Below are 12,919 nucleotides of genomic sequence, written 5' to 3'. Positions count from 1 at the left end.
AGGTAATTTAAGAGTTAACCACATTGCTGTGGGTCTGGAGACGCATATAGGCTTGGTCAAGTAAGGGTGACAGATTCCCTTCCCTAAACCAGATCTGTTTTTACAACAACTGGCAATGATGTAATGGACATCATTAGACTTTTAATTTTTTGAATTTGAATTTCACCATCTGATGTGGTGGGATTGATCCCAGGTCGCCAGTGCATTACCCTGGGTCTCTGGATTACTAGTCCAGTGACAGTGCCACTATGCCACCGCCTCCCATCTGTGATAATACCCCACTGATGTTCAAAGATTGGTGAATGCTCTTTTTGGATAACTGACCTTCCAAACAGATATGAACGTAAATTTTGCAGCTTTCCTCGCTGCCTCTCTTCTTCCTATTGCCCCACGCCCCCTTCATTTTCCAAAAGATCAAGGTAATTACAGTGCTGTAGCTGCTACATTACTTTTCATAGCCTACATAACTTGGTATTATATTACTTGCTGAGCCATTGTGGGGACGCATTTCAGAAGGGCTTTAAAGGTGAAATACCGCTGATTGCAGATGGAGCAGGCAGAAGCCATTACTGAGTATCAGCTTGGATCAGTTCTTCATGCTTTCAATTTGGTTAATGGATTCAATCTAACTTTCAGCATTTCTCCATATCGTGCAGGCTTGCATCCCTCTCCACTGATATCTCATAGCATGCCTGTTGGAGGTGCCATTCTTTTGAATGATATACAGAAGTATATGTCTGTCAGTTCCAGAAGCTCAGGTGAACATAAGGATCCTACAGAGACCTGGCTATCATTCCAAAATCAACACACAAAAAAGTAAATTAACTCAACACTTGTAGACATAAGACAAGCACTGCACCTCAGGGTAATTCATTATACTTGATACATTTTGAAATATTTAGAGAATTTACAGTGCAGAAGGAGGCCATTCGGCCCATCGATTCTGCACCGGCCCTTGGAAAGAGTATCCTACTTAAGCTCACGCCTCCACCCTGCAACTTGGCCTAACCTTTTGGACACTAAGCGGCAATTACCATGGCCAATCCACCTAACCTGCACATCTTTGGACTGTGGGAGGAAACCGGAGCACCCGGAGGAAACTCGCGCAGATACGGGGAGAAAGTGCAAATTCCACAAAGACAGTAACCCATGAGGTTTTTTTTCCTTTTGTAGTTTCCCCAATCTTTGTGCTGGAGAAGTAAAAATCAAGTCAGCCAAGGTTTCTTACTCTGATTAACTATCTAGGAACGGTTGCTGAAAAGTGCATATTTGGATGTTGGAGATGAGAGCTGGATATGATTTTAAGCCTTTATTGTAAAGTATCTTTTTAAGAGGCTACTTTTTCAAAATTAATTTTGCGGAATGTGGGCTTCGCTGGCTAGCCCAGCATTTGTTGCCCATCCCTAATTGCCCTTGAGAAGGCGGTGGTGAGCTGCCTTCTTGAATCGTGCAGTCCATGTGGTGTAGGTACACCCACTGTGCTATTGGGGAGAGATTTTGACCCAGCGGCAGTGGAGAAATGGTGATATATTCCCAAGCCAGGATGGTGAGTGGTTTGGAAGCTGCTGCATAAGGAGCCTTGGTGAGTTCCTGCAGTGCATCTTGTAGATGGTGCACACGGCTGCTACTGTGCGTCAGTGGTGGCGGGAGCGAATGTTTGTGGGTGGTGTGTCAATAAAGTGGGTTACTTTGTCCTGGATGGTGTTGAGCTTCTTGAGTGGTGGTGCTGCACTAGTCTAGGCAAGTGGGAAGTGTTCCATCCCACTCCTGACTTGTGCCTTGTTAGGTGGTGGGCAGACTTTGAAGAGTCAGGAGGTGAGTTGCAGGATTCTTAGCCTTTGATCTGCTTTTGTAGCCACAGTATTTATGTGGCTAGTCCAGTTACATTTCTGGTCAATGATAACGTCCAGGATATAGAATCTACTACAGTGCAGAAGGAGGCCATTCGGCCCATTGATCCTGCACCAGCCCTCGGAAAAAGCGCCCTACTTAAGCCCACACCTCCACCCTATCCCTGTAACCCCACCTAACCTTTTGGACACTAAAGGGCAATTTAGCATGGCCAATTCACCTAACCTGCACATTTGTGGCCTGTGGGAGGAAACCGGAGTACCCGGAGGAAACCCACGCAGACACAGGGAGACAGTGCAAACTCCACACAGTCACCTGAGGCTGGAATTGAACCCGGGACCCTGAAGCTGTGAGGCGGCAGTGCTAACCACTGTGCCACCATGCCACAGGATGCAGATAGTGCGGGATTCCATGATGGCAATGCTATTAATTGTCAGGGGGTAATGATTTGAGTCTCTCTTATTGGAGATGGTCATTGTGAGGCACAAATATTACTTGCTGTTTGTCAACCCAAGTCTGGATATTGTCCAGGTCTTGCTGCATTTGCATGTGGACTGCTTCAGTGTCTTGAGGACCTTCCTTCCATTATAAGGTCAGATGTGGGCAATCATCAGTGAACATGCCAACATCTGACCTTGTTGTTAAGTAATGGGTTAAGAGACATTCCAATTAGTTGTCTCATTTATGTTAAGAATCCAATAATTTACACTGATATGTAAAGAGGCTTCAGGTGGCCTTTGTGTCAGGTGATGCGAAGATATAGTTTTGTGCAGAGTCTGTTGAAGTGAAATAAAGGTGTTTGTAAAAGGAGCAGTACCTTTGACTCCTTATACAACAGCAGCTGAACGTCTAACACTTGTAATGGAAGGAAGGCCATTGATGAAGCAGCTGAAGATGGTTGGGCCTAGGACACTACCCTGAGGAACTCCTGCACTGATGTCCCGGGACTGAGATGACTGACCTCCAACAACCAGAACCATCTTCCTTTGTGCTCGATATGACTCCAATGAGTGGAGAGTTTCCCCCGATTTCCATTGACTCCAGTTTTCATAGGACTCCTTGATGCCATGCTCGATCAAATGCTGCCATGATGTGAAGGGCAGTCACTCTCACCTTGCCTCGAGTTCAGAGGACAACAAAGAGAATTTTTGAAAATTTCTTCCCATTTCTTAAGCCCTTTGTGTGGCATTTTGTCAAATTAACTGTAGCTTTTAGTAGAACAGAATTGCATTTTGCATTTGTGAATGAGTTTTTTTAAAACCACCATAAAATACATTTTAATCTCCTTATTAACTGTTCATACAGTATATTGTCTGAAAAAATGTCATGCAGATGTTCAGGTATTCACCATCACCGTCTCGAGGGCAGTTGGGGATGAGCAACAAATACACTCTTGCCAGTGACACCCACATTCCATGTAGGAATATGGAAAAGTTATGTGCACCTGTATTTTGAGATATTTAATTTTTCTTCTGCAAATCCTCAATTCATTTATACAAAATGTTCAGCAGAGAAACCAAAATTACTGTTGGCGAAATTCTCCTTTGTTCAATTTTCTTTTTTGCTCGACTTTGTTTTAATTTCTCACAATTGTGACTATTTGGATTGGTGATTTTTATTTGAACATACAAAATGTTCCCCAATAAAGATTACAGTTGTAGTATTCATGCATATATGTTCTCTTAAAAATTCATTTGGAAACACGTGCAGTAGTTTATGGGAAGCTGAGGTCAGTTATGTTGTTGCAAGGTAGGAAAAGGTTTTGGTGGCTAGGTTGTGGTTTACCAGGCATTCATGTGCATGAGGCAAGCAGCTTTTAGAGTCTCCACTGTGGCCTACTTATGTCTTGCATTATACATGAGATTAAACTTTAATGTTGGAATTGAAATGAAATGAAATGAGAATCGCTTATTGTCACAAGTCGGCTTCAATGAAGTTACTGTGAAAATAACTGATAATTGAACTTCTCATGGTTAGGAGATGAAATATTTGATTTCTATCTCTATGAATTCAGATATAATGCAATCTTGTAAAATGTGAGCATTCCTTGTGACCAGCAAAACTTGTTATTGTCCACCTCCTCTAATTAAATGGGCCACTGTGCAAGATGTACAGGACAGATGCCGACTCTCATGCAAACATTGTTTTATGTCGAATGATCCTATTAATATGATATGCAGAAAAAAAATTAAATTTATTTTAATGGGTTAAGAGACATGAGAACATAAGAACTAGGAGCAGGAGTAGGCCATCTGGCCCCTCGAGCCTGCTCCGCCATTCAATGAGATCATGGCTGATCTTTTGTGGACTCAGCTCCACTTTCCGGCCCGAACACCATAACCCTTAATCCCTTTATTCTTCAAAAAACTATCTATCTTTATCTTAAAAACATTTAATGAAGGAGCCTCTACTGCTTCACTGGGCAAGGAATTCCATAGATTCACAACCCTTTGGGTGAAGAAGTTCCTCCTAAGCTCAGTCCTAAATCTACTCCCCCTTATTTTGAGGCTATGCCCCCTAGTTCTGCTTTCACCCGCCAGTGGAAACAACCTGCCCGCATCTATCCTATCTATTCCCTTCAGAATCATATATGTTTCTATAAGATCCCCCCTCATCCTTCTAAATTCCAACGAGTACAGTCCCAGTCTACTCAACCTCTCCTCGTAATCCAACCCCTTCAGCTCTGGGATTAACCTAGTGAATCTCCTCTGCACACCCTCAAGTGCCAGTACGTCCTTTCTCAAGTAAGGAGACCAAAACTGAACTCACTACTCCAGGTGTGGCCTCACTAACACCTTATACAATTGCAGCATAACCTCCCTTGTCTTAAACTCCATCCCTCTAGCAATGAAGGACAAAATTCCATTTGCCTTCTTAATCACCTGTTGCACCTGAAAATCAACTTTCTGCGACTCATGCACTAGCACACCCAGATCTCTCTGCACAGCAGCATGTTTTAATTTTTTATCATTTAAATAATAATCCCTTTTGCCGTTATTCTTACCAAAATGGATAACCTCACATTTCCCCCCCCCCCCCACCCCCCAAGGAGTGATCACAACAACCTGATTGATTTGGTTTCATATTGCTGGAGGGGAGAATAGGTAATATGAATTCAGTTGGATTTTTCAAAAATTACAACATTTTATCCCAAATTATTAAGAAATATATACAGATCTCCGAGCTCCACTACTAATGCAAATTGGTCAGTTGTTCTCCATGTGACCCATAGCACAACATAAAGCAACGGTCTTGAAACCGAGATGTGAGACTTCACTCCATCATATCTACTTTATATACGATAACAAAGGCATTTTCTTACTTTGTGATAGCCTGTGGTTACAATGGCTATTGCCGTTTTCCAGTACCGTACACCAGTAAGTATTCTTATGAGCATTGGAAGATGCTCAGTTGAATCATAAGAGGCTCGACATGCCCTGATATTTACGCATGTATAGTTTTCCAGCAGGGATCACTGGATGGGACCAGGGATCCTACTTGATTAGTGCTGAGACCAACTGTTGTGCCTGAACCAGCACTGTGAGATTGGCAAATTCAAGAGTTGAATTTGAAACCCCCAGGATCTATATGGCTGAGTCACATGTTGCCTGGTGAATTCGCTCCCCAAAATTGCAATTTAAATTTTTTTGGTGAAACTCCAGTATCCCATTTGACTTTTAATCACTGATTCTGAATTTGCCAGTACTTAAGTTAATGATGCAATTAATTACACCACAGAGACTGGTTTTTTAAATAAAGTATACCAGACCATGCTACTAATCTCAAAAATCCTAGCAAAGTTTACAAAGCTAAGATATTTTTTCTGGAACATTAATTTCCATTGCTGTATAACTGGTTCTGCAATGACTGTTGTCAGTAATTTTCCCCAGAAAATGTTTTTGAAGAATGATATTTAGTAGCAGTGTGTGATGCCTCAAGGTTTAGGCTGGGAGGGATGAAATTTCAGCATTCTTTCATGGCCCCTACTTCCTAAATTTGGAATTATTCCTGGCAGGTGAATCCAGTGTAGTTTTTCCTGCTTATTTTTTTTCCTGAAATGTTGCTCTTCTCTCAGGTCAAATACACACAACATTCACACATCACACATACACCACACACACATACACCATGCACAGACACACACCACAGACAGAAACACCACACACGCGCATTCTGCACAAATATACACGTGTGCGTGCACACACACAGACACACACAGACAGACACACACAGACACACACAGACACACACAGACACACACAGACACACACAGACACACGCAGACACCGCTATTGCGATCCTGGACCAGATCCCGACCACACACACACCTCAATATTTAATTTGTGTTTAGAGCTGGTATGGTTTAGCTCAGTGGGCTATACAGCTAGTTTGTGATGCCGAACAAGGCCAGCAGCGCGCGTTCAATTCCCGTACCAGCTGAGAATTCTAAATTCTCCCTCTGTGTACCCGAACAGGCGTCGGAATGTTGCGATTAGGCGCTTTTCACAGTAACTTCATTGCAGTGTTAATGTAAGCCTACTTGTGACAATAACGATTATTTATTTATTTATATGTAGTTTCTAAAAACAACATTTATTACCAAGACAAGATTAAAATAACTTTTACATCATCCAAGAAAATACCTTACAATTATCTGCTTAACAGTGACAATGAAACAATAACTCCTAGCTGCTATCTTTTATCTCCACTCGAGCAAAGCCCATCCCCAGTCAAAATCCACTTTTCAATACAGTTAGCCAACACAGGAATACTTGCTGTGAAGCGATGTCTTGGATTAACTGCTTTGAGAGAGAGAGAGCCTTCTGGAAACCAGCTTGAAAATTCTTGCCTGTGTCAAACTACTGTTTAACTTCCCAGCATTTGGCAAAAAGCTGCTTGTCTGTTCACATTCCCAATCTAACTGAACTGAAACTCAACACTTGACTGCTTCAGCCTCTGTCTCCTCCCATTAATGGCTTAGATAGGGTGGATGTAGGGAAGTTGTTTCCATTAGCAGGGGAGACTAGGACCCGGGGGCACAGCCTTGGAATAAAAGGGAGTCACTTTAGAACAGAGATGAGGAGAAATTTCTTCAGCCAAAGAGTGGTGGGTCTGTGGAATTCATTGCCACAGATGGCGGTGGAGGCCGGGACGTTGAGTGTCTTTAAGACAGAAGTTGATAAATTCTTGATTTCTCAAGGAATTAAGGGCTATGGAGAGAGAGCGGGTAAATGGAGTTGAAATCAGCCATGATTGAATGGTGGAGTGGACTCGATGGGCCGAATGGCCTTACTTCCACTCCTATGTCTTATGGTCTTATTAACTTTCTGGCTTTCCATCTAGATTAGGAGCTGACGTGCTAACGTGCTGCCAAAGTGACACATTTGCGGCATGAGATTGGGCCACAGCCTCTGTTTGAATTGCAATGCCGGCTATATTGTGAAGATGTTGTTTCCCACAGCTTGTTTGTATGCCCACTCTCCATACTGATGATGCATGCCAAAGTTGAGGCAGCTTTGTACTGCAGACATAATGTTTCTGCAGCCTGCTCAAATTCATCCAGATGCCTTACGTTATGTTTATCTATGTAATTTAAGAATTCTTGATTTAATGTCTGTCCCCAGGATCTCACATGGTCTTTGCATTATTTATTCAACATAAAAGTATATGAACACACCAAAAATAGGTAAATAGGGGTAAAGGACATCTTTACATTAGTGCCTTGAAAGCGAGCAACTGACTAATTTACATGAATGTGGGTTCACTTCATGCATTTAAACAAGGTCTCTCTTTATAATCGAGGTTTTCTGGCAGTTGCCAAAACCTTTAATTTGTAAGAAGTCTTCACTATTCACTTTTCATTTTCAACTTGCATTGCTTCTTCGATCCAAGAGATGCTATGAGATCAGAGGACAAGCTCACTTGTGGTTTCTCAAAATTGTAAGCACGCTCGTTGAAATGTTTACATATATTTTTTTTTTCCAAAGTGCCAGTTATGATCTGTTTCTTTTTTTTTTTTGTTGACACTGTCTCGATTAGGTGGCGAGGGGTCGAACAGCTCCCCCTTTTACCCCACTCCTCATTACACTGCAACAGGTTTAAAAAAAAAATGGATGTACTTGTCAATTCGGTTTTAACTGTTTACCTGCTGTGATTATAAAAGACAACCAGACAGATTTTCCTGAGTTTTAACACAAGAATAGTTTTTATTGTGCTTAACCAGGTCTAAGTAAAATAATAAAATACTCTCAATTTCACGTGCACAAACACACTTGAAGTTCACGCATACAAAGACAGATTACAGAGTGGGGAAGGATAGATTAAGAAATGATAGATTAAGAAAATAAGAGTCTGGTAAAGACGAAGGGCTACACAGTTTATGGAGGTTGGTGACTTGGCTGACTTCAGGTTGAATTTGGCTCTCCTGCTGTTTTCCCTCATTGAGGTGATTTGTGAGTGCTTTTGGAGGCAGTAGTGCAGGTTTGAATTACATTGAGAAATATCTGTGTCAGCGGCACAGTGATTAGCACTGCTGCGTCACTGCGCTGAGGACTCTGGTTCGGTCACTGTCCATGTGAAGTTTGCATAGTCTCCCCATGTCTGTGGGGATCTTGCCCCCACAACCCAAAAAGATGTGCAGGGTAGGTGGATTGGACAGGCTAATATTGCCCCTTAATTGGAAAAAAAATCTCTAAATTTAAAAAAGGATTTAGGAAATATCAGTTTCCAGCACCTGAGTAGTGATAGTCAACAAACAAGGTTCTAAAATTTGCAAGTTGGGTTGAAGATAAACTGACTCCACTTGGGCATTTTCTTTCAGCTTCTTGACTGTCTTGCACTGCAGCGAAAGCAGATGCTCAAACACACACATGGTGGGTGTGTAACATGACCAGTGATTCAAACATGGTCATGGCTAGTGTAACTTCATTACATTGTGTTTGGGAATCCCCATCAAAGCCAGGGTTCCATTGTCCAAGTGATTAGGTTTAATGATTCATCTCCACCCAGTTGAGTACTCCAGGCCTGACTAATGGAGACAGGATATGTGGTTCACACACATTTCCCTGAGGTTATTGCCTTTGATGGGGTTTTGCAGATGAGGGATTTTCATCTAATGGCTGGAATGTGGAAGTTACCGTGATGCAAATTGTGCAGCCTTCCTTGGCTGCGGGTTCAAGTCACACTGGCGTCTCTGTTTTTTACAATGTTCAGTTTAGATTTCCAGCTGGTGGATTTGAAAATATTATTTGATATATAACATGTTTTTGTGACTATGTAGTGTGCAAAAAATGTTTATAGGAGAAAAGTATAGAACCACACTGTATAACAAAGAAAAGTATAGCACAGGAACAGGCCCTTAGTATGAGTATATCTCTGTAACTGATATTTTAAAATTGAGCAGAAGTTAAGTCTTCTAGAATTGTGATGCTGGTTTGATCAAGATAATGAGCTTGAAGTTGTACATGTGTTACAGTGGGTTGGTAATCTTTTGTATCTCTATATAAATTTTGACTTCTAATCAGTGTCAGGCGACCCAGAACTCCATTTGTACTTAAGTGCACAACCAAAATAACAAGTCATTTTATTTCCGCATGCTCGTTTCATGATGAGAAAATTGCAATTGTAAAAATAATGTTTCACAGTACTACTTGTAGATAAGCTGTGAACAGGTTTTGTTCTTAGTTGTGCTGTGCTGCTGAGTCCTAATGTGTGGCATTTCTATTGGTGGAAACCTTGAACCATGTGCAGTTCTGTTTGGTGTGTTTTAGAGTACTGCCATAGACTCAGATCTACTCAACTCCTAGCTCCCACCAATGGGGACGTTTGTGCACCTGGTACTCCTGGGAAGTGAACCTTCATAACTTGTTGGGCTGTTTCATCATCCTTCTGCAACCACTCCCACTCTCCCATGCAGATGCTTCCCTAAGCTCTATGAACTTTTTCAGCCTTCTCTTGTATCTTGAATTCTGCAAGTTTACCAGCTGCTCTACCCTTGCCTCCAGTTCAGAATGTCCCAACTTTCGCTTCCAACCATGATTAATGGGTGGCACGGTAGCACAGTGGTTAGCACTGTTGCTTTGCAGCATCAGGGACCAGGTTCGATTCCCGGCTTGGGTCACTGTCTGTATGGAGTCTGTGCATTCTCCCTGTGGCTGCGTGGGTTTCCTCCCACAAGTCCCGAAAGACGTTACTTGTTAAGTGAATTGGACATTCTGAATTCTCCCTCAGTGTGGGCTACTAGGGGATTTTCCCTAATAAAGATTATTACTGGTCTCAATGTTCCAGCTTCAGTCCAGTTATCTGCTCTGAACTACATTGACTTTGTTGGGCCCTTCTTCCAATAATTCTTTGGGCATCTGGGGAAAATTTAAAAGAATAAATTAAAATAGAGACTCCACATAAAGCAATGGCTGTTTGGCATACAAGACTAGTCAGATCCCACAGAATGGGGCTTTGGCAACAGATGTGCTTCATCAAATTTATTAATATGGATTGATTGTCTTGGTCACAGTTTGTATAAAATATTCGTTATGATGCAAGTAAAATCAGGAAATGCTATAAATTTTGATTTCTAAATTGGTTTTTCAGCCTTTATTGTTGATTATTCAGTATTTTGGATTTTATTTGAAACAGTACCTGCATTCGAGGAATGAATGGTGCTTTCCAGTTGCCACTCTATTCTGACTTTGGTGCCTTGATATTCAATTCCATCATGTTAAACAGATGAATGCTGTCACCTTGCATTGTAAAAACATCACTTATTGGAATCCTAATTTAGGAAGTCTTTGTTTTATCTGGTCTGAAATATTTAAATCCACCATTAAAATTTTAATTTGTTTATTGTCACGTGTACAGCGAAAAGTATTGTTCTGCGTACAGTCCAGACAGATCATTCCATACATGAAGAAAAACGGGCATGCATAAATACGCAATGTTACATAAAAGAGAAAGGTTAGAGATAGTATTAGTGTTAGAATTAAATTTGAAAAGGTTAGTACGGTTATAAGAGATGGAGGAAGAGGATTTGTGAGATAGCTTGCAGAGAGTCGCCACGCTCTGGCGCCATCTTGCATGAATGAACTTTACAATAAACAATAATATTAAGCATTCTCTGATGTCTATTTTTTAGTTTTTAATCATCGAGCAGCTTCCAAAAACCTTGCCTTGCTCTTTCAGAACACTGACCTTTTTCTTGTTCCATGCAAGTAAAAGTGAAGCATACTTCTCACTTGACTAATTGTTTTTGAGAATTGCAATAATAGTAAGACATAACTGGGAGTCTATCTGGGTTAATATGTTAGTACGCAGATGTGTTTGATTATATTTTTAAATATCCAGTAATTTGAACTTTAAGCTCTGGTCTTAATCAGGGGCATGATCCCCATTTTAGCTTTCATTCAAACATGTGAACCAATCTGTTCTTTGTGCTGATAACAAGACTTATTAATGACTTGCCAATGTAACATTAGATATTGAATTCTGAGTGGTGTTTCGTTGTGATAGTATTCAGGCCTAAAGATTTTATTATATATAGTGTGCGCAGGATAAGAGATGGCTCACTGTGCCTCTCTGTGACTGCGTCATGAGCTTTTTAAATTTGCCAACTGTGTTTCCTCGATAACGCACATTTGAAATTGCAGAGCTTTTATTTGTTCTGTTGCGATTTTCTTTGAAATTCAAAGTGCTGAATGGTGTATAGATCTTAATATCTGATGCACTTTTTTTTCCCTAGGAGGAATCTTACAAAGCTGTCTCTCATCTTTAGTCACATGCTGGCAGAAATCAAGGCCATCTTCCCTTCTGGCCATTTTCAGGGTGACAATTTTCGCATCACAAAGGCAGATGCTGCCGAATTTTGGAAACGGGCTTTTGATGATAAGTAAGTATGATTTTGAAGTGTTTTTATACAGTGATAGCTTCTCAAAATGCTGCAATGTATGATTTTTTTTGAAAGATAGTCTTTTAAAAAAAACATGCTGATCAAGGCAAATGGTGTCAGTGTGGGGATAGAACATAGAACATAAACATAGAAAATACAGCACAGAACAGGCCCTTCGGCCCATGATGTTGTGCCGAACCTTTGTCCTAGATTAATCATAGATTATCATTGAATTTACAGTGCAGAAGGAGGCCATTCGGCCCTTTGAGTCTGCACCGGCTCTTGGAAAGAGCACCCTACCCAAACTCAACACCTTCACCCAACACCAAGGGCAATTTGGACATTAAGGGCAATTTATCATTGGCCAATTCACCTAACCCGCACATCTTTGGATTGTGGGAGGAAACCGGAGCACCCGGAGGAAACCCACGCAGACACGGGGAGGACGTGCAGACTCCGCACAGACAGTGACCCAAGCCGGAATCGAACCTGGGACCCTGGAGCTGTGAAGCAATTGTGCTATCCACAATGCTACCGTGCTGCCCTTGAGAACAAATAAATCTACACTATATCATTTAACCGTAATCCATGTACCTATCCAATAGCTGCTTGAAGGTCCCTAATGTTTCCGACTCAACTACTTCCACAGGCAGTGCATTCCATGCCCCCACTACTCTCTGGGTAAAGAACCTACCTCTGACATCCCCCCTATATCTTCCACCTTAAATTTATGTCCCCTTGTAATGGTTTATTCCACCCGGGGAAAAAGTCTCTGACTGTCTACTCTATCTATTCCCCTGATCATCTTATAAACCTCTATCAAGTCACCCCTCATCCTTCTCCGTTCTAATGAGAAAAGGCCTAGCACCCTCAACCTTTCCTCGTAAGACCTACTCTCCATTCCAGGCAACATCCTGGTAAATCTTCTTTGCACCTTTTCCAAAGCTTTCACATCCTTCCTAAAATGAGGCGACCAGAACTGTACACAGTACTCCAAATGTGGCCTTACCAAAGTTTTGTACACCTGCATCATCACCTCACGGCTCTTAAATTCAATCCCTCTGTTAATGAACGCGAGCACACCATAGGCCTTCTTCACAGCTCTATCCACTTGAGTGGCAACTTTCAAAGATGTATGAACGTAGACCCCAAGATCTCTCTGCTCCTCCACATTGCCAAGAACTCTAC

General features: G+C 41.6%; 1 protein-coding gene across 5 annotated transcripts in view; it reads left to right on the top strand.

Annotated features, from left to right (window-relative positions):
* The window catches only part of cblb (Cbl proto-oncogene B, E3 ubiquitin protein ligase), a 306,490-nt gene that overhangs the window by 104,876 nt on the left and 188,695 nt on the right, over positions 1-12,919 (top strand). For all 5 annotated transcript variants that reach the window (XM_072513618.1, XM_072513613.1, XM_072513617.1 and 2 more), the window contains exon 2: positions 11,585-11,731. In XM_072513618.1, the coding sequence (XP_072369719.1) occupies positions 11,585-11,731 (147 nt within the window). The remainder of the gene's footprint in view (positions 1-11,584; positions 11,732-12,919) is intronic.

Source organism: Scyliorhinus torazame, chromosome 8 (genome assembly GCF_047496885.1).
Source record: "Scyliorhinus torazame isolate Kashiwa2021f chromosome 8, sScyTor2.1, whole genome shotgun sequence".
In the NCBI taxonomy this organism is placed as follows: domain Eukaryota; kingdom Metazoa; phylum Chordata; class Chondrichthyes; order Carcharhiniformes; family Scyliorhinidae; genus Scyliorhinus; species Scyliorhinus torazame.
This window is presented reverse-complemented; position numbering and strand designations above follow the sequence as displayed.